The sequence below is a fragment of the Agelaius phoeniceus genome, chromosome 8, assembly GCF_051311805.1.
Source record: "Agelaius phoeniceus isolate bAgePho1 chromosome 8, bAgePho1.hap1, whole genome shotgun sequence".
NCBI lineage: Eukaryota > Metazoa > Chordata > Aves > Passeriformes > Icteridae > Agelaius > Agelaius phoeniceus.
This window is the reverse complement of record NC_135272.1, coordinates 8620265-8641694: the sequence shown is the minus strand read 5'-3', so window position 1 is coordinate 8641694 and position 21430 is coordinate 8620265. Positions and strand designations below refer to the sequence as shown.

General features: G+C 44.9%; 1 protein-coding gene across 7 annotated transcripts in view; it reads left to right on the top strand.

Moving 5' to 3' along the window:
- Positions 1 to 4519: 4519 nt before the first annotated feature.
- DNM3 (dynamin 3) overlaps positions 4520 to 21430 on the top strand; it is a 170811-nt gene continuing 153900 nt past the window's right edge. For 5 of the 7 annotated variants that reach the window (XM_054638439.2, XM_077181931.1, XM_077181930.1 and 2 more), the window contains exons 1-2: positions 4522 to 4710; positions 21153 to 21226. In XM_054638439.2, coding sequence (XP_054494414.1) covers positions 4565 to 4710; positions 21153 to 21226 — 220 coding nt within the window. In that variant the 5' untranslated portion in view covers positions 4522 to 4564. Of the gene's footprint in view, positions 4711 to 21152; positions 21227 to 21430 lie in introns of all 7 variants that reach the window. The other 2 variants (XM_077181932.1, XM_077181929.1) reach the window with 2 other exon arrangements.

The following is a 21430-nucleotide window of genomic DNA, read 5'->3' as shown; positions in this document are numbered from 1 at the left end:
TGGTGACATGTGACATCAGACCACACTGTTGGAGTCACCTTGGGGATCAGGGCACCCACCCTTCCTGCCGTGCCAGGAAAGGTGCTTGGCCGAGGTTTTCTCTCCTTGCTGGGCCTGGCACGCAGCAAAAGGAAATTATAAATATTGTATTTTATTGTATTGTATTATTAGGGGCACAAGTGAGCACAGCAGGGTAAAACCAGATTGTGTTTAGCTGGTTAACCAGTGAGCAGCACAGCTCTCTGCTCCTGGGGGTTGCCCCTACTCTTCCCCCAGAGAACAATTTCTTGCATGGCCCCCTGACACTGATTTGGGTCTTGTATTTCAGGGTTATTTGTTACAAGAAGATTTGCAGTGGTCTAGTAGCACCCCTGTTTCCTTTAGTTCAGCCACTCTGAATCTTGGCAAATTCAGAAAGCCAGGCTGGGCTCTGCACGGGGGTTTGGAACAAGCTGCCCAGAGGAGTCAGTCAGGACAAGCAGAGACCTAAAGATATGCTCAGGTGCCTCTCCTCTCTCCTTCCCTGCTCTCTTGGAGGTGTTGGAAAAATGAGAAAAACCTCTCATGATATCACAAGCATCCATCATGAAATTGTTTGTGCTTTTTCCAGAAGGTGGGGAATCTATACTTGGCTGCTTGTGGCTCTTTTTTTTTTGGAGTGGAGAAAATGGATTTTTGTAAGTGATAGAGTTGCAGGGTGAATGTGGGCACTTAATGGCTTTAACTCTGCTTCACCAGACAAAAAAATTGGTTTGGAAACTTCCCAGACTTGGGGGAATAACTCAAATTTCCTAATCTTAGTTTGTTTTCCTAAATTGTTTCCTAATTTTCTAAATTAGTTGCTTCCTAATTTATTTTATTTTAATTGAGGAAGCAGACAAAGCTGTAATTTACAGCCCTCACAGAAAGGAGAGTTCCCTGGATGATCAGTTTGAAGGTGTGCATGGTGCTGCTCCCCAGGCATCGTGCCTTTCTCAATCTTCATCTGTCTCCTGTGGAGATGCAATCCTAGGGCCAGGCTGCTCTTCTACAGATCTTAATTATTTCATGGGGGCAGCACAAAGTGCTCTGGACACTCATAATGCACTTCCCAACTTCCAGCCTCCATAGAAACCCACGAGCTGGAGGAAGGCCAGGCAGCTACTCCAATGCCTCCTGGCACAGCTCTCTCACCCAGGAGTGGGAAAGAAATAATCATGCTGCTAATTGGCATAATTATGTCAATAACTCCCAGGCTCCCAAGTAGACAGAAATGATGGCAAGGCTTTTCCCAGAGGCTGTGATCTGACTGCAGCAGTGAGGAGAAGCCGTGTCTGCCTCGTGCCGATTCAAATCCATCTGTGCCAATTCAAACCCCTTACTTGTTTCCAGAGTTATAGGTTTGCCTGCTGTAGAGTAATTTTTCACACTTATTGAGAGCCGTGGCCAAGAAGTTTTGATAATCCTCCAGATCGTTAGTCCCCGTCAGCCTGCGGGATGTTCCCAGCTCCCTTTGTTTTGCTTTTCCCGCTGAGCGGGGCCAGTGTCTGCTCCAATAGAGAGGGGAACTTTTATCCCTGCACGACTCCAAAGCCTGCATTTGGATATTTTCATGATGTGACTGCTGCCAGTAATCGCAGCTAAATCTCATCTCTGTTGTGTGCCTGAGCTTTTAGCTCAGCCCCAGCGTGCATTTTGGATTGAACCCGCTGCAGTGACACGGCTGGCACCTCGATGTCCCTCCCCAGCCTGCTCCTGAGCATTACCTGCTGCCCGCCCTGCCGGCTCCAGCTCCTCCTCCTCGGAACGTGCCCGAGCCTGGCAGAGCTCCTGCCTGTGCCTGGGCATCGCTCAGCCCTTCCCAGTGGTCAGCTGGGGCTCCCAGGGGAGAGGGGCAGCGTGGTGCTCTCAGGGGCAGCACACAGCTCGGGTTTTAGCTGCTCACAGTGACCCCGAGATGTGTTTGAAAGTCTCTTTTCCCAGCCCGGTGGTCGAAGAAGGAGTCAGAGCTCTTCAGTTCTCGGTCTCAAAGTTGTTTATTGTTTCTTATCTATAAAATTCTTATCTATAAAAATTCTTATCTGTAAAATTCTTTCTCTTGTCCAGCCGAGGTCCGCTCAGCAGAACAGACAGAGGCACTCTGGCCACCCCCGGGGCGGTGGTGTTATCTTTTTATAGTAAAAACTACGTACACATTATTTACAATTACTTCCCAATACCTATCACCTGTGTTAGACAGTGAGCTTCTACTCTAAACCAATCTAAAAGTGCCAACATCACAGCAGAAGATGGAGGCCAAGAAGAAGAAGGAGAAAGGCTGGACATGCCCAGATTCCTCCATCTTGCCCCCTGAACCCCCATTCTAAAAACCCCAAAAATCTATTTTTCACCCCACGACAAACTAGTTATTATTGTACTTATACTTTCATGGCTTGCAGATCCTCATACAAGGTTGGTCATTTCCTCCATGGGTCTCAAAGTCACAGGTGTTTTGGGCTCTGTGCCAGGGTCTCTGAGCCCCCTGGCAGGGGTCTGGGCTGCTCAGGACAGCCAGAGGGATGTCCTGAATTCCAACACACACAGACATGGCTGAACCCTGCTCCTCATGTCCAAGTGTCCCAGCACTGGGGTGGACTTGTCCTCAGGCAGGAACATGTGATATATGTTATACAATAATTCGTGCTAAAGGAAATTACAACCACAGCACCTTGTGTACCAAGCCAGTGTCGGACAAATAAAAAATGGAGATTCAAACACCAGGAGGGCGCTGTCTCTCGGGATCTATATTTCAAGGGATTTCTTTTTGTCTGACAAGACCCCAGCAGGAGGCTTTTGATAGGCATCATCAGAAGTTTATGCCAGGAAGTTTTCACCTGACAGAATTGTCACAGACACATTTTATGAAAAATCCTTTAGTTAGGATTTTTCTCCTGAGAAGCTCGGAAACCTCAGAGGAAAAGAAAAACAATGATTATCTGCTGCTGTGGAATGCAACAGGTGCATCTTTGATTGGTCCATGTTGATTGTTTCTAATTAATGGCCAATCACAGTCCGGCTGTCTCCGACTCTCTGGTCAGTCACAAAATTTTATTATCATTCCATTCCTTTCTATTCCTTTCAAGCCTTCTGATGAAATCCTTTCTTCTATTCTTTTAGTATAGTTTTAATATATCATTTTCTTTTAATATAATATATATAATAAAATAAGAAATCTGCCTTCTGAAACATGGAATCAAGATTCTCATCTCTTCCCTCATCCTGGGACCCCTGTGAACACAACCACACAGGATTTCAGGAATTATCCACTGGTTCCAAGAAACACAGCAGCAAGAAAGAAAAACTATGATAATATGCTAAAATTTGCTAAAGAAGAGCTCCCTTCCAGAGCCCAAAGGACTGTATGAAACAGACCCCTTCAAAATGACATTTCAGAGACTCACAGGGACTTTGGTGCAATAGAGGCCAAATCCTGAGTCTCCCCAACACTGATCACCTGGCTCAGAGTTGAATTGCTTGTGGCTTTTTCCAAATTTATACTTTGATAATTTAATACATTTCCTTCATTATTAAATTGGAATATTCATTTATAACAAACAGAATCACAGAATGGGTCATGTTGTCAGGGAGCACAGAGGGGCATCTGGTCCAATGTCCCAGCTCAAGCAGGGTCATCCCAGAGCACAGGCACAGGATTGTGTCCAGTTGGCACTGGGATATCTCCAGTGAGGGAGGCTCCACAGCCTCTCTGGGCAATCTGTGAAAAAGCAATCCCAAAAAGCAAGCTCTAAGTGATGTCCAGATGGTAAAAAGACAAATTACTTGTCGGATTGTAGAATTGCCTTGCTAAGGTTTAGGGCTTGACATGTTTCAGTGATCTCAGACCTAGGGGGAGGTTACCAAAGGGGAGAAGGGTGTACCAGTATTAGTTGACACAAAGAATGCAGAATTTAGGGGCTACAAGGCTATTTGGCAGAACACCCAAGATAAGGAAGAAACTAATTAAAACAACTGAGCAACTGTGCTGCAATCAGCTCTGGCTGGTTAAGAGGTAATTCTGGCAGGGGCAAATTGTCACCACTGACTCACAGACCAAAAACCCACTAATTTAAGAGAAAGACTGAGCATGCAGATTAATTAGCACTGGAAACAAGAGGATCATTAACCAACAGAAGACAGAACACTAATTAATAAGCGAACTAGATAACTTGTAGCCAATAAACATTAACGCCTTGGTTTGTTAAAATCCACAAAAATGGAAAACTTCTGACAGTGGTCGTGCTGGCTTTGTGGAATTGCCACCCAGCCATCTTTCTGCGCAGAACTACAAACAAATCCAGCCCCTTGACTCTGAGCGTGAATGGGCCTTTGGCACAGCGGGGGGAAAACGGATTTTGGGACAATCGTGGGACAATCGCGGGACAATCGTGGGACAATCGCGGGACCGGCACCGGGACCCGCACCGGAGGGGGCGTGGCCGCCCCGCGGAGGCCCCGCCCCCAGGCCAGCGGAGGGAGGCGCGCATGCGCAGTGCGCCGGCCGTTACCTGTCAGCGGCGGCGGGCGGAGGAGGAGGAGGTGGTGGCGGGATGGAGGGGCTCATCCCGCTCGTTAACCGGCTGCAGGATGCCTTCGCGGCGCTGGGCCAGAACTGCCTGCTCGACCTGCCGCAGATCGCGGTGGTGGGCGGGCAGAGCGCCGGCAAGAGCTCCGTGCTGGAGAACTGCGTCTCCAGGTGAGGGGCGGCGGGCACGGCACCCCCGCGCGCCCCCCTCCCCCCGCTCCCCCCACACGGCCCGCGGCGCGCGCTGCTCCCAACGGCCGCGGCGCGCGCCCCCCTCAGAGCGGCCAGGGCGGGGGGGGCGGTGTCGGGCAGGGATGGACGAGGAGGGGTTTGGGGGGACAGTTCGCGGCTCCGAGCCCACCGTGGGTGCTCGTCCCCACCGAGGATGCTCGGTGTCCCTCCCCCCGCGGTGCCTCGGGGGTGGCGAGGCGGGCCCTGGCCCGGCAGCGCCCGTGATGCGATGTGCGCGATGCGGGGAAGCCGCCGCGGCTCCGGTGCGAGCGCGTTCGTGTGCCCGCTCCGTGTGTGCGTGTGTGTGTGGGGGGGTGACCGCTGCCTGAGAGGAACGAGGTGTTTAAAGCCCCAAACCCTAATTTCGGTGGCGTGCTGGCTCTGGGCGCCTCATTCCTCCCATCCTATCGCGTGTAAATTCGCACCGTCCCGACGCGCCCGTGGGTATTCGAATCGCGGCGTCATTAAGGTTGGAAAAAACCTCCAAGATCGCAAGTCCAACATGCGCATCGTTTCTAACAAGTCACTGACAGGAAAAGGGGAAGCCTGGCGATTCAGGCGGTGCTTTTTGACGGCCAGGCTGTGCCTCTCGAGACATCCCGAGGTAAACATGGGCTTCACGTGCTGTTTGATGAAGTTCCTGCTGCGTTTGCCTCAAATAGCTGCGGGCTCCCGGAGGGAGGTGGTGCTCCCGCAGCCGAGCTGCGATCCTAGTCCGGATTATGGGGTGGAAATGCTGTTGTGTGTCGGTGATTGGGGGACTTTGATGTGCGGAGATCTTCACCGAAGGTAATATTAAATGCTGTGACACTCCACAACCTGGCCGTGTGCCAGGCTGCAATAGCTCTTGATACCCGGTATAAAAATACTGTATAGTGGCTCTTATCTCTTCTTCAGAACTGACTGTGTTAAATGTCAGTTCTTCCTCTTCTTTCTCCTTGAAGACTGTAACTAGCTACTGGTGTTGTCAGTACTGGCAAGTCTCTCGATTCTGGAAAACATAAATGAGATCCTCAGAAAGCACAATTGGCTATCAAATTATTACTGTTCTCTTTAAACAAGTCCTTAAAAAGTATTTTGGTAACCTTTTGACTTTTTGAGCTACGTGTCCACAAAGCTGTGCAAAGCACATGTGCTGAGGGGAAAAAGCACCTTCATTTTTCTTGTCAGTGAGGCTATTTTGGTCCCTGGGCTCGGGGCTGAGTGAGGTGGGCTGATGTCGGTCTCTGGATCCAGCTGTGCCGATGGAAGATCATACTGCTCCCAGATGCTCGTCACTGCTCGGCTGCCCGAGGGATCTGCTCCATCTGATCCGCAGGTGGAGCTGTTCTTTGGAGCCGCCTGGATGTGCCCGGCCGGAGCAAAAGGTGAAAACGAGCAGTTTGTGCTGATCTGGTCTGTTTGGCCAGGAGACTGGAGCCAGCTGCACGAGTGAGCTGTGGGCACTTCTAGCAGGAATTAGGAAGGAGAGCTAAGGGCAGTAACTTTTTTACTCGTGTAGTTATTCACTGTGCAGCCTGCAGACACTTCAGTCTCTTCAGAGAAGAGATTACAGGCTGCTGTGAAACGCCAGAATGTCTCTGTCACATGGGATGTGGAATTTGGATTCTTTCAGCCTGGTTTCAGAGTTCCACATCGTTGTTTTATGCAGTAACTTCTTGAGATTCAGCATGAACTGATCTGTTGTACCTCCCTACTTGCAACCTTAGAGCCTGTTGCAAAAATGACATTAAACTGCATTGTTCCAAACCTATTCCACGAGACTTGAGCACGGATATTTTGCTCGTGCCTTTCCTCCAGGCTGAGTACGTGTGGGCAGCAGATGTGCCCTGGCTAAGCTGTGAAAACTTGGTTGTGAACCCTCAGAACCAGATTAATAAATATCCATGAGCTCAGAAGAGGATTTTGCTTGTTAGATCAGCAGACAAATGGCCCGTGTCTCTTTTTAGTAAGCCATAGGATGGATAGTCCTGTTTTTATGGGATAATGCAGCTGCTCTCTGCACACAAGTTTGTTTCATCCACATTTGTCTTAATATGGCTTGTAGAGGTAGAAAATCTCCCTGTAGAGCCGTGCTGCCCTCATTTCTCTTTGTTACTGGTATATTGCATGACCTCTAGCAAGCACAGAGCCAATTTTGACTAACAGTAACACAGCTTTGAAATGGACATGAAAATAAAGCAATCCTTGCATTGCTCTGAAGTTTGACCACTAGTTCTCATGGCTTTTGTTTAGTTTTTTTGGTTTGGGTTGTTTTGTGGTTGTGGGGTTTTTTTGTTGCGTTGTTTCATTTTGTTGGGTTTTTTTTTACCACGTGAATCATTATCATTAGTAGATTTTGAACTCTTAGCCTTCAGAGAGATATTGAAGGTCTCTTTTCTTCAGGAGTAGCTGTAATTGGGATGAGGAAGGCAGGATATCCTCCATGGGTGTTGCTACAGCCATGCTGCTGGTTGTTAACATGTATTGTCAGTGGAGCTGTGGTGAGGTTGGCAGGGTGGTTTTAACTCTAGGATTAGGTTGTTATTCCCTGCTCTCTGTAGCCACTGTAGCACTGTGGGGGTTTCAGTCTTCCACAAGACCTCTGGTTGTGCAAAGATTACTTTTTTTTGCACTTGGTATTTTCTGACTTGCAGGTGGTATCATGAGTCAGAGTTTATGGCTCCTAGGCAGCGTGTTGGGCTGTGCAGGGTTATCTTCTACCTTGTTTATGCACTGCCATCACTTTTCAGCAGGGCTGTGAGGAATCTGGTGTAGCACAGTGGTGTGGGCTGGCAGGGGGAGCTGGGTCCTGCAGAGTGAATGCCACACATCCATCACTGCCTGCAGGGCAGCAGCAAGGCCTGGTCAGGTGCACACAGCACCCTTAGTGACTAGCAGCAGGCAGGGAATGTGTTGGCATCAGCTCACATGTGTTTTGCATAGATGCTGGTGTTGAGTGAGCATGGATTCTGCAGGAACTGTGGGACATCCAGAACTACTTGTCTTGTTGTAGCCAAGCTGGAATCGATGTGTCAGATCTCCCCAAGTGTCCATTGTTGTTGCTATTTGGATTAGCATCCCCTGAGGAATGTGGAGAGTTTCCTCTTTGAGTACTGCTCCTCTGGGTGTAGGGAGGCAGTTTCTTTTGGTAGTCAAGGAAGGTTTTTCTCTCAGGATTCTGGTTACATTTAGATGCACACAGAGATTCTGGAGAGCACCTGAGGACAGCAGTCATTTCCATTTACGGGTTAGCTCTTCATGTGTTCATAACTGGAGCTCATGGTGTGTGTTTGAGGAAATGAAGTTGTCTGAAGAGCAAATGTTCATCCTACCTCCTTCTGCTTCCCTTTGGAACAGGAGTTAATGTGCCCAGGAAATGTTGAGCCAGCGTTGAGCAAAGGATCTAATGCAGCCTTCTGGTAGGGGTTGTTGGAGAGCAACTCAAAAGCACAAAGAGAGTCAAACAACAAATGCCAGGGAATTGCCAGTGGGAGAAGGCACTCGGCCTCTCTTAGTGCTGTGCTCCTGAGCAGCTCAGGGCCAGGAGCCTGGATGTTGTTTGTGCTTTTCAAATGGGCTTTTGATAATAATTAGGTTACTTAAAAGAAAACTACTGTCAGGAAGCAATCCCTGTAAACTGTATTTGGAGAGAAAGCACTTTCTTTTATTTCATCTGTACCCAAATGGATTTTTCAGATAACTGAAGGCACAGACAGCAAGCTACTTTGTCAGGGTCTCCTTCTTCAGAAATCAGAACCTTGTTTTACTCTTAAAAATAGCAAGAAATTAATAATTACGTTTCCAACTTGAAAGATCTTCACTTCCCTTCCTACTTAATGTAATACAAACTGCATGAGGCCAAAGAATTGTTTTATAAGAGATATGAACTCTTGATTGTAAGCCTGTCAGTCATCATCAAACAGGCACTTTCATTTTAAGAGCCCCAGGTCTGATTGTGTAATTCAGCTTTACAGCTTTTTGATCTGAGATGCTTTTGACAATCTTAGGGCCACTGCATGTAAGTAGAGCTATTTATTATGACATATGTAGTGATTATTTCTTTTTGAAATTACTGTTCCTCGTGTGCTCAGCTCATTCTGTTCTGCTTGAGATGGCGGTTGTGAAAAGACTGCGTTGAGTCATTAGGAGAAGAGAAGGGACTTTAACTCTGGCTGCTAGAGCAGAAAATTTCTCTGAAGAATGTAGACACATATTTAGATTGATGCTTCCTGGGGGAGATGTATTAAGATTGGTGCAGGTATTTTATTCTTTTAGTTACTAGGCATTGACAGAAAAACTTTTTGACAGAAAATCTCCTCTTTTGTGAAACAGGCAGGAAAAAGCTAAGCAGTCAAGCTGAATACAAACTGAGATGTGGTGCTGTGTACTCTTTTTTAATCTTAAGGATCTTCTGGAAATGAGAGTCAGCCACTCCTTTTCCTGACTAATTAAGACATAGTACAGCTTGGAGTACACTATTGAGTATATTAGCCTAGTTATCAAAATACTCTGGTGCAAAGAAAGCAAGGATGTTCTGGGTATTTCATTTATTAGAAACAGCAGCAAATGAGACAGCTCATTTGGGTTTCTTCCCTGAATAAGGCTTTGCATTTATACATTGAAGAACAAACTGGCTGTTTAGATGGGATACAGATGGCCTGGTTTTGTCCTTAAATGTAACTCCATTGTTGACTTCAAGTTCTTTTTTTTTCCTTCAAGTCTTGAGAATTGGTATATACAAAGTAAAGGAAATGTGTATTAAAAAACAGACATGCAAAAAATATGCTGTTTTTTCAGCACCACCCTGCATGTAATTTTTTTCCTCTAAAACTACTTTGAGGATTTGTCTCTTTTATTTTTGGCATGTAAATTTTGCCAATTAAGAACAGCTTTACTCTGTGATGAGGCAGGCATAGTGTAGGGAGCTCTGACCTTTACTGTGGCATTGAAGTTCAGCATATCAGGCAGTTCAGAGATGCTAAATCAATAGGTAACACTTCACTTTTGTAAAGTGAGAATACATAGTCCTACTCTAACTTCAGCATGCTGTGTACGACCAGGGTATTGTAGCATTTAGTGAATACAAGTGTAGTATTTGAAGTCTGTGCTCTAGACTTCAGAAAAACTTCAAAACCCTGCAAAAAGCAATGTTCAAAAAACCCCAGTCTGGTCTCGAGCGCCTTGTGAGAAATCAGTGCTGCAGATTCAGTGGCAGTTGTGAGTTCAATCCATCAGGGTACTGCAGGTGGCTGCACTCCTCTGATGGTTTTTAGAGGAGAGCACTCATCTCAGGAGAGGCTTGTGTGTTGGGCTTTTTCTTTTTTCCAGACCATAGGTGTCACTGCAGGCTCCCAGGCAGGTAATGATAAGCATTGACTCCATGATTGCTGAAGGCTGATCAATTGCTTTATTCTCTGGATCATATATTACACTATATTATACTTATTAAGAAGCTCATAACCCTTACAGACAGTCTGATACAGCTTTGGCCTAATTGGTCAATCCATCCAAACACCATCCAGTGTCCAATTAAGAAATCACCCTTTGGTAAACAAATCTCCATAACACATTCCACATGTGCACAACAACAGGTGCAGCAAGTGGAGATAAGAATTGTTTCTCATTCTTTTCTCTGAGCTTCTCACAGCCTTCCCCAGGAAAATGTCTGGGAAAGTCTGTGCCTGCTCTCTGTGGCCAGAGAGCTGCTGCCACACACAGGAATCTACTTCACTTTATCCGGACTTCCCTGGTTTTTACTGCAAAGGCACTTGTGAAAGTTTCACAGGCTGTCTGACTCTCTAGACTCTTGTATAATATTCTAAATCCTGTTACTCACTGCCTTCAGGAAGGAGCCCACACTTGGGATTTTGTAGTGTTGAAATCAACAAATAACCAACACCTTTGTTGTCTTGCTGTTTCTTGATGGGCATTGCTGCTGATGTTTCAAGCTTATGTCACTTTCCTGTGTGGATGAAAGAGCAAACAAGGATTTCCAGTTTAGATAAATAGATGTTAGCAATGGGATTGTTTGGACATTCACCAGTAAACATTGGGAGTGATGCTGCCATGGATTGCAGCACAGACATGGAAGTGTGGACCCTGCTCTCTGCCACTCTTTACTGTGTGACCTCAAACAGCTTTTTAAATATTACCTGTATGTATCCACACATGCCTTACCTGGATGTAGAATATAGATTTTTATTCCTTTATTTTTACCTTGCTTCTACCTGTAAAGGAAGATGGTAGCACATAATCTTAAAATCAGTGTGGGATAACTGATTGTTGTCTAAACCTTGTTGTTATACATTTCTCTTGTTTGAGTGATGACTGATATAGATTTGTGTGGAACCAGAACTGACCCTTGGATTCTGCTTTGCACAGCTGAGATGTGCCAGTGTTTGCTCATCCCAAAAAGGCACCAGCAATAGCTTAGTCATTGAGAGAGAGATCATGTTTGTGGTTTGCCTTCCCTCAGCTGATCACTGAGCAAATTGATGATGCTCCTCCAAGTATTTATGGGTTTCTCAACAGTGCCTAGATTGCAGGCTTGAGGGGGAGAGACTTTTTAGCTTTTTCTGGTGTTTAGCTTTTTCTTACTGTTTTGGTGGGGCTTTAAACACCAACAGTAAATACAGAAGTGAATTCCCCATTTGCTGTGCTTGTGTGTAACGGGCTACTGAGATTCCCTTTAATGCTGTGTGTGTGTGCAGTGTAAATGTGCTGAGAACAGGAAATGAGCATTATTTAACTGTGACCTTGCATCCTTTTCTTCAGCAAGTTGCATGGGGATGAACAAGGCAGCATTATTGAACTAGAGAGGAGCAAAATCCCATTTAACTGGGTGCTGGGCTTTGATGTGCTGCCAAGCACTGTTGTCTGTGATAGCCTCTGGGGTGTAAAGGAGACTGTAGCTGGAGATAAGAGAGGTTTTCAACCCAAGTGTCTGCTGATAATGGCAGCTTTTATAATTTGTGTGTGGGGAAGTTATGCTTTTAATTCAGCGCCTGATTTCTTTGTTCAGGTGTGCAGGAGATGCACTCTGTGCTGTAATACAGAATTTCAGCCCTCACAGATGAGATGATCAAAGCCAGAGAAACTTGGGCACTTGCTCTCTTGTTTACTCTGTGCACTGCAGGTGCCTAAACCGTGCCCATCCACCCAGTGGTGCTCAGCTCTAGAGGATGCTCTGAAGCTGCTGGTGTGGAACTCACCTGCAGAGAGCAGACAGGGCAAGGATGAGAACCACTGGGAGACATCTCTGCTCTCTGCTGCATGTCAGGGGGAGTATGGGCTCTCTTCCAGCCCTGCTCATCAGCCAAGCTGGAAGCTGCTGAAGAAATTTTGGCATAATCCATCAGAGGCAGTGTTGTGCCCTTGTGTGCTCACCTGTTTATTTGCTGTGGTGCTAAACAAATGTTGGCAGAAGATCCTCAGTGTCTGTCAGATCTGGGAAAGAGGCTGAGAATCTCAGGAGTCTGGACTCACACCTGCAGCCTAATGACTTTGTTAGTGCTCTGGGAAGTAGCAGCACAAAACACTCTTTGGGTCAGACTTCTAATATCAATTTTTCTTGGGATAATAATTCAGTTTCTGGTGAGCAGAGAGATGGGAAATCATGGCTGATATTAAATTTCACTGTTGAGCTAAACAGACTTTACATTGTCCTGGACAATATATTAATCTGCACATACCACAGGCTCAGAGAAGGATAAATGGGCAGGTAGAAAAGGATAAAATGGCTGGAGAAGAGAAGCTCTTTGAGAAACTTGGATCACTTGTTTTGGGAACAATCTCCTTTCCCCTTTCCTTCTGTAATTGTCTTCCTGTAAATAAATTCATGCTCTTTATACTGCAGTTCCCACTGTGTATATATTCCAGAGGGAGTACAGGAATTGAATTCAGATACATTCCAGCTCTGCAAAATGATCTAAAATGGCTTGTACTGTACAAAAAAGATATCAAAACTGTATCAAAACCAGTAATTGTACAGTTTGACACCTTGTCTGCTACAAAAGAGAAATGTATTTTCACAATGCTTCTGAAAAGTCCTTGAATTTTGTGTCACAGCTGACTGTATACTGTGCTTCTGTTTAACAAGTCTGTATTGATGGATCCCAGCTCAGGACTGTGGGATTTGGGAGGAAGAGCAGCAGATTGCTTTTTCTGGGTTTTTGGAATTCACAATATCTAAAAGATTTGTCCTGACAGAGTGTCAAGAGGTGCATTATTTGCTAAATACAAGTATTTCTGTAGTAATTAGCTTCATGTAGCTGATATGCCTGGTTTGTTGGGACATGTTGTTTTCTTTCTGATCCTTGCAGTCATATTTTTATCTCTGATTATATTATAGAGGAAAACTTCTTACTCAAATCTTTCTGAAGAAACATTGTTAATTGCATTTGGCAGCTGGAAGTGATTGAAAAAAAACCCAAACAGCCAAGGTCTATTTAGAGCACTGACAACAATTTAAAGTGAGTAAAGAATTTTTGTTGTTGAGATACAGAATCTTGCTGCATTAGTATTCATCCTGAGAATGGATGGGCTTTTATGCACCAACATCCTATGCAAATGAGTCCTTTCCTAAAAGCAAACATATCTGATCAGGGAGAATAAGTTGTTCTGCAAAGTCTCCTTTATTCTTTTTGACACCAAAATTCTGGGAATTGTTGGGCTTTCTTTGTGTTTTGTGCTTCCTTTCTCCCCCTTCCACCACCGCTTGGAATTGACAGAGAGCACCGTTGGGCAGGAAATAGCAGAAGCTTTTGTAAAATCTTAAAAGGGACAGAGGAAAAAGGGCATTTTCACCCATGGAAGGAGGATGATGCAGCAGAGGGCTGGCTGCCTGCCAGGGAGGACAGATGCACCGTGCATACCGTGCCTTGCCCACGAGCCTGCACATTGGCAGCTTCCCCTGTGCCCAGCCAGCCCAGCACAGCCCAGCACTGCACACACACAGAGCACTCTTCATCTCACACCCTGGCAGCTTCTCATGCCTGTGTAGGGCAACTTTGCAGGCCTGTAAGCATTGCTGAGATTCTAAAACTTTCTATCATGTGAAAGACATTTGCTTGAACCCTAGGAAGTGCATTTTCTTTCCTGGAGCCAGTGAACAGTCTTGTCTTTTTCTGTGTGGGAATGTGGTGTGGAGTGCTGTCAAAATACAGCATTAGATTGCTCTAAGAAGGTCTGTGCCTTCCTAGACTTGAGTTCCAATGTCCCCTTTGGAGAACCTGTTGATTCCAATTTTGTTTAATGGAGGACTTCACCATTGGGGCCAGAGTTCAAATGTCCCCTTTGGAGAACCTGTTGATTCCAATTTTGTTTAATGGAGGATTTCACCATTGGGACCATAGTAATTTTTGGCACTGATTTTCTCATAGCCCTGATGTCTAATGGGGGAGGTGTAATAACTTCTGTCATCTTGTTGGGCAGAAATGCTGCTGCTACTTACAGAAAGCATCTTCCAGATCCAAGAGAAGTACAATGACAGGGATTTCTGAGCCTGCTCTCTCCCCAGTCTTCTGCATGAGGAGGAATCTCAAGCTTTGCTTTCTCACCTGAGTGCTGCCTAAGCACTGGCATTGAGCATACTTGTTATGGAGGTCCCCAGTTAGTGTGACTGGAATCCCTTGCCAGTTTTTCAAGGGCTTTTCAAAAATACATTTTTTGTCACATTTAGAATCAACACTCTCATATTCCCACAGCTGGGTCTTTTTGAGTAGACTTTTTTTTTTTTTAACATTGCCTTCTGGGTTTTTTTATAGTTGGTCTCAGTTCCATAAAGGAGTGGAGGGAAATGGGACCAAAAGAGACATTTTAGGCTGCTAGCTGTGGTGCTGTGTAAGATTTTCAACCCTTTATTTTTTATTTTTCTTAATTCAACCTGTGTTCTTACTTGAAAGTGATGGATAGGATAATGGGGGTGTCTCTGCTTTGCTGTTGAGGTCCAGTAGTTCAGCAGTGGTGGTGAAGGACATTGATGGATTGGAAAATGGCTTCTCAAAACCACCAAGTTTATGTACCCTGCTTGAGAGGAGGAGTTGACTGCCCTAAGGTGTCTGGATACTCTGTTTATTTGCCCCTAAAGCTCTGCACATTCTGCATGGGCTGAATGTGTGGTTACTGTGCTTGATTGAGCAGGTTAATTAAAATGATCTGTCAGTAGAAGGAAGATTTACCTTGAAAGAATGGTTGCTGCAAACTGACACCAAACATGAACTAAACACCAGCCATCTATGCTGTGTGGTTCCCAAAAAACCACTGGAAAGATCAGCACAGAGCTTCAGGAGCTGATACATCTGAGATCACTCAAAATCCACAGCCTCTGAAATGCATTTAGCATGCCTGGGAGGCCTAATTAAGATCGGTATCATGGTCTTCAATAAAGCTGATTAATTGTCTTGTACATCTTCCTGTAAGGCCCATTGTGTTAGGCCATTGAACAAAGCTCTGGGAGACCTTTGATTGACAGACATAGTGCCAAACAAAAAACCATTTACTCCTCTGTAACTAATGAAAGGAGGTGAGGGATCAAGTGGTGGCTGGCAATGAGAACTGGTCTCTGCACTTGGAGCTGAGGAGGAACAACCTACATGGCCAAATTTCAGTGTCCTGTAGGAACACTAGTGTGTAATTGAATGACAAAGGCACCTGGTTGAGAACATCAAAGCACAACTGAGGCAGTGCCTTCTGTGTCCTAGGGTTATCTTTGTACTGTCACTTGGAGGGTTGTGTGTCTTGTGTTGGTGATGACAAATCTCATGGACTTAATTGCTAAGGCCTCTGTGTAAATGCAAAGTACATTTCCCATCTCTTGGACATACCTTGCTTTGTAATGAATGAAAAGTGAGTGGAGGATCTGCTGCTGGATCCTCTGGGATTGGTGAGCACAGGAGCAGGTGAGATAGTGAGCACATCTGCAGATGTTTATTTTTAGCATTAAGAGTTCTCCAGTTACAAATTACCTGGGTGTGGTTTATGGGTTTTAAAAATGATGAATGTTTCATGCCTCCCATCCTCAGGCTTACACTGGACCATGCTTTTTCCTGTTTCTGGAATTTTTTAGCACTTTGCTTTGAGGCTAACTATGAGAAATGGAAGAAAAATGAAAGCTTTTTGAGTACCTCTGTGTGTTTTGCACAGCACTTGGAGATGCTGTATGGACATGTGTCAGTGTTCCTGTGAAATTGTGTGGTCTCTTGCACAAGGCATGGTCATTCAGCTGCTAATGTGGGCCACAAGTGCTCCTGGTGTGCCAGGCTGGAGTTGTGTAAAACAATAAACACTGCTGGAAAAAGGCCCAGGAAAACTTTTGACTTTGGGCACAATTGCTTCCTATTGCAATTAAAGCTGTGTTGCATTCCTTGGCAAAACTTGGGAATAAAAGCCTGTGGGGAGTGCTAGCAATGCCCTGTTGTTTTATTAGCTGCTGCATCAGGGCCTTTCTGCATTTGGGGGTGGTTTGGGGCCTTAGGGTGGACTTGGTGTTAGTGGGAGAACTCTTGAGCCATTGCTGATGTTGTCTGGCACCGTGAAGGGGATGGGTCATTTCTGCTTCTTGTGAGAAACTCTGGCTCTTGTCCTGAGCCTGGCACGTTTCTGTGCTTTGTGAGCAATGTGGAGCCTTTTTCTTTGGAGGCAATTCTGATTTTTTTAACAATCCATCATTATCAATTAGAATTGTTCATAGCTCTTTAGTGAATGCAGTTACTGTGCAATCATTGACTTTTTTCTCGGTTATTTGATTTCCTGGATTCCCCCTATGTTTTGTATGAATTAATGATGTTGGGATTGATGTAAATGAGTTGCCATTTATCCTGTGTGATACTGACCATGTAACTGATCTAAGCACAGGACATTTCTCAGCCCTACACTGGCAAAGAAAAGCAAATGTAAGTTATTCTTTTGAAACGACAATAAGTTTTAAACACTGATCCAACATCACTTTTCACACAAACTGGGGATTCTTCTGCTTCATTTCATCTTTTCTTTTTTTTTTACATAATAAATACTGTTAGTGTGCTGAAGATCTCCTAAATGGAGACTTTCCCTGGAAATCCTCTGAAACAAGTTATGTTTGTTTGTTTATGTGTTTTCCTGTGTAAGCTGCAATCCTGCATTATGATGAGACCACCCCACTGAGGAGCCCCTGTCTAGTTTGCTTTTCAGCATTTCCCTACAGTTTCTGCCCTTCCTGAAATTTCCATCTCATCCATGAGGCTCTTCAATGAATGAGTATTGTAATTACTTTTTCACCTTAAAGCCCAAATTGGCTTGTTATTATAAACTGCTGAAGTGTTGCAATGGCCAACTCGTTTCACCATCCTGTGGCATAAGTTTGAGACCTCGCTTTTAGCAAGTCAAATTCAAACTGCTGTATGTTCCTTTATGCATTAAACAATCAGTAGACACCAAACTTAGTAGATACCCTTGTCCAGATCTCTGATACTGGAAATGAGCAGTGCTGGAGAAGACAACACAGCTTATGTTATGCATTAATATATAATATTATAAATAATATTAAATTAAATAAAGAATAAATAAAATAAAATTAATAAAGATATGAGTAATTTTATAGGATAAAAATTTTCTAGCCCTGAAAATATTTTGCCCTTGAAAGTATTTAACAATATTCTAACAGCTGAATGCATTCTAAGATTGACAAATTCCTGAAGGGCTGTCCTGGCAGATCTGGCTCTTTGCCTCCTCTTTGCATTTGATAAATTCAGCCCTGGCCAGGCCTCGCTGGGCTGTCCTGTCACTGCTGAGCTGGTACAGCTGCTGTCAGCTCAGTGCTTTGTGCTGAGAACGCTCTGAGAGTGAGGATGGAAAGGTAGCTGGAATCTGAATGCAGGATGAGTGTCTCTTAGAGGAGCAGAGCTTTCATTCCCAAGGTGTTTCTCCTTTCCTGCACCTCCTCATTGCTAAGGGCCCTGCAGCTGTGCACAGAGGTGCTCCCAGGCTCGCTGCCCCCTCCACAGCAAACAGCAAAAAAACAAATGCTCAAGCATTATTATTTTCTTAGATGGATTTCTTTGCAGCTGCTTCAACTCTGGTGTGGATTTTTTATCCCAGCTTTCACTGAACAGAGGTGTACCTGCTAACCAAAAGGTGTGATGGCAGCTGTCTCAAATCTTAGAGGAATGTTAGGGTGTGCCAGCAGGGCCTGCAGGGCCATTGTCCTTTTGCTCAGAAGGAACCTTTGGGACTTGGCTCTGTTCATTCCTGTTGTATTTCTTGCTGCTGTTACTTGGATAAATTGTGGGACCATTTCTGATACAGAGCTGTTTGGTTCAGCACCACTTACAAACCCTTTAGGGAATGCTTTCTGTGCCAGGGGAAAGAGGAGCTGCATTCTGTCCTGTGGATGTCAGAGCAGGCATTTCTGCAGAAGCAGTTGTGCAGCATTTCACCTGATTCCCTGCTGTGTGGTACTAGGTTGTTTTTCCTATTTTCCTAAAGATGTGCAAGCTATGTTTCAGATTTGACTTACATTCCTGTGTGTGTTTAAAAAATTGCGCTTTTTTTTCTGTAAGTAGAGTTTATGCATTTATTTGTAACATCTGATTTGAGCTGTACAGAGAATGTACAGAACCTGTAGAGAGCTGTACAGAACCTGTACACGGGTGCTGTTGCCTTGTAGCTGAAATTTCAAATGTTAAAAAAAAAATCTCTATCTCTGTGGGCAGATTGACGTCAGTGTCTCTTTCAGAGAGGTAAAACACCCATTCAGTGGTTAAATGGTGGGGGAGAATTTTCTCCTGAACTCTCCCTGTGAAGCCCATTACCCTCATTCTTTGACTTCTTCCCTCTTGAAAATGTGCATTTGTAGCAGAAATTTATGTCTTGCTGCTGCACTGTTGAGTTGGTTGTGTGATCAACACAGCTCCCCCTCTCATCAAGCAGGAGCCTCTCTCTGCTGATGCTTGCTTGAACAGAAGGTAGTTCAGCTCATTGGACAAGGGTAAAGAATGCCATCACTTTTGGGCATATTAAGAGCATGTTCTGAAGGCAAATTGTTGTCTTAACCTTTCTTTGTAATTTTGCTGTTGAGGAAAGGTGAGCATTGTGTGCACGGGGAGCTGCATTAATGCAGTGTTCTTTACTGCTGAATGTGCTTAGTCTGAAGCACAAAATCAATAAATCTTTTCAGCCTTTGACTCCCCAAAGGATTTTCTTGTCTCCTATGGTGCTGTAGAGGACACTGGTTTAGGTGACCACTTGTCCTGAGTGACAATTCATTTTAGCTTCTTAATGGGAAAATATATACATGTATTAAAAACTAATATTAAATGTTTGAAAACCAATGTATGAAACTGTAATCTTAATTTGCTGCCTTCTGGCTGCGTTCATTTCAGTGCACACAGAAGAATTTCCATTGTTCCCATTACTATTTTCTGTTTCCCCATGAGAAAACAGCAGTAGGTGTTCATGGAGGGGCAGCTTTCTCTCCATTAGCAGATACTGAAATTATGCTAGAGACCTCTCTGAAGGCCTTTGGCATCTCTTGAAGCTAATTCCTCTCTGCTGTTGCTGTCTCAAGTGTTATAAAGCATCATGGCAGATTTAAATCAGTACACCTGATGTTTTTGCAGTGTCTTTGCTTTAGAGGTTACTTGAATTCCTAATTAATTGTACTTCTGCCTGCAGGTCTGAGTTTGAGTAGGGAACTCAATGAGTGAGTTTGTGTTTGAACAGCCTCCCCTTTTGGTGTGCTTTGGTTTGCAGACTGATCCCACGGTAAGCGCACATGAACAGGTACTGAGAAAGGGAAGCACAATTTAGCTACAAATTAACACCGTTTCATTCCAAATGCTGGGGAGTTCTAAAGTGCTGTGGGGCACAGGATATGTGGTCTTGTTCCTCAGAGCCTTAGGACTGCTTGCATATGTTTTTTTTATTTATGTCCAGATGTTAGGAAGGAAACCTTCAGTACTCCTATCACAGGTAGAGTTGCTGTGTTTCTTTTCTGCTGAGGCTTTGTCACCTTGTTGGTGCTTGTGGAAAGAGGTTCATTTTTGTGTTCCTGAACCTGTCCTTGCCTGGGACTGCTCAGACCTCACATCCTCTGATTTGCACAGATACTATCCTGGATATTTATGTGGTTTGTTTTTCATAGATGTACCCTCAAGGCCTGTTTTAAACCACGCAGGTTTGAGTGCAGCCTTTAAAGGAGCTGTGAAAGTCAGGCTTCCATTAAGTAGTGCAAGGCCAGTGTGAAGATCCTCAGTGGCTGTTCCAGGCAGGAGGTGATTGCCCAGTGCCTGGAGCAGACCTGTCTGAGCAGCTGTGTCTAAAGGGCTGCCAGGGCTGTGCTTTGTTCCTTTGGCTCGTGTCCTTCTCCCCCTGCCTCCCAAAGACACTGCACATTCCTGCCTCCCCTCTGTACAGGCGCTCAGGGGTATAACAACAGTCACCCACATCAGCTCTGCCCTTGGACTGAAAATTCCTGCCCTAAGCCTTGGCTGCATTTGCTTTTCAGCTGAGCCAGAGGGGGGAGTTAGCAGTGCTGCTAGGGCAGGCAGGAAAGTGATTCAGCATCCCTTGAGAGGCAGCAAAAACAAGGGGATTTTGATGAGCTTACACTGACTGTGAAACTCTGTTTACCCCTGAATTTTGTTCCTCTGGAGATGCTTATTTGAAGGAAACACTTTACAAAGCCTCTCACTGAACCTCATCTCATAGTTTTTAAATGTTTAATAGATCTGGCAGCTGGGGAAGACACTGGGAAAAATGTGTTATTTTGCTTTGGGTTTCTTTCTTTCCAGTTGCATAAGGAGTCTCCCTGTCTTTAGAGGCATGGAAAGGCCCATGGGGATGCATAATGATATGGTAGAGCTGGTCTTTGTTTTCTCGCTTCCTTTCTGGTCCAAGGACACTCTCCCCTCTGTCCCACAGGACTTCTGGTGTTCTGCTTTCACTGAGAAACTTCTGGGCAGATGTGTTGGTGGAAAAGTTATTTGGAGATTTGGACTGGCAGAAGTTGAGTACGTGAGGGAGTAGTGCAGAGTGCTGCCAGCTTGGTTTGTCCAGAGCTCTGGTGTGATGTATATTCCTATGTCTGATCCTCTTCAGATTGAATGTGCAGTGATGCCAGAATCCTTTGGGGAAATCTGGCCATGGCTTCAGGTAGTGCAAGGTGAGATGTTGGATGTGATGGTCTTGAGGAGGCCTGGGAATGCCCTGAGACAGTAATTTAGCTTTAGTGCACATTTGTCTCATATGTAATGACCAACTACTATCTTGAACCAAAATTAACAGCCCTACTTCATAGGAGTATTTGTTATACATCTATCCACACCACCTTTCCATTTCCATGCAGAGGAGGTGCCAAATTAGTCCAATATCTTGTCTAACTGCACATTACTTCTGGCTAGTAACTATTTGTTTAATGTTTCTAGGGATTTTCTTCCACGGGGTTCTGGAATTGTGACAAGACGGCCGTTGGTCCTGCAGCTCATCACTGCCAAAACAGGTAATCCCTTCCTCTTGTTGAATCAATGCCTGGACAAAGTGCTGATGTACTTCAACAGGAGAAAAACTTCTCTAAGAAGACATGAGCAGTGTGAAGGAAGATACCACCAGACTGTCTGGAACAAAGGGCTGCTGCTCCAAAATTGTGTGCTCAGGACCAACTCATCACATTTCCCATTGTGGGAAAATGATAATATCTAAATCC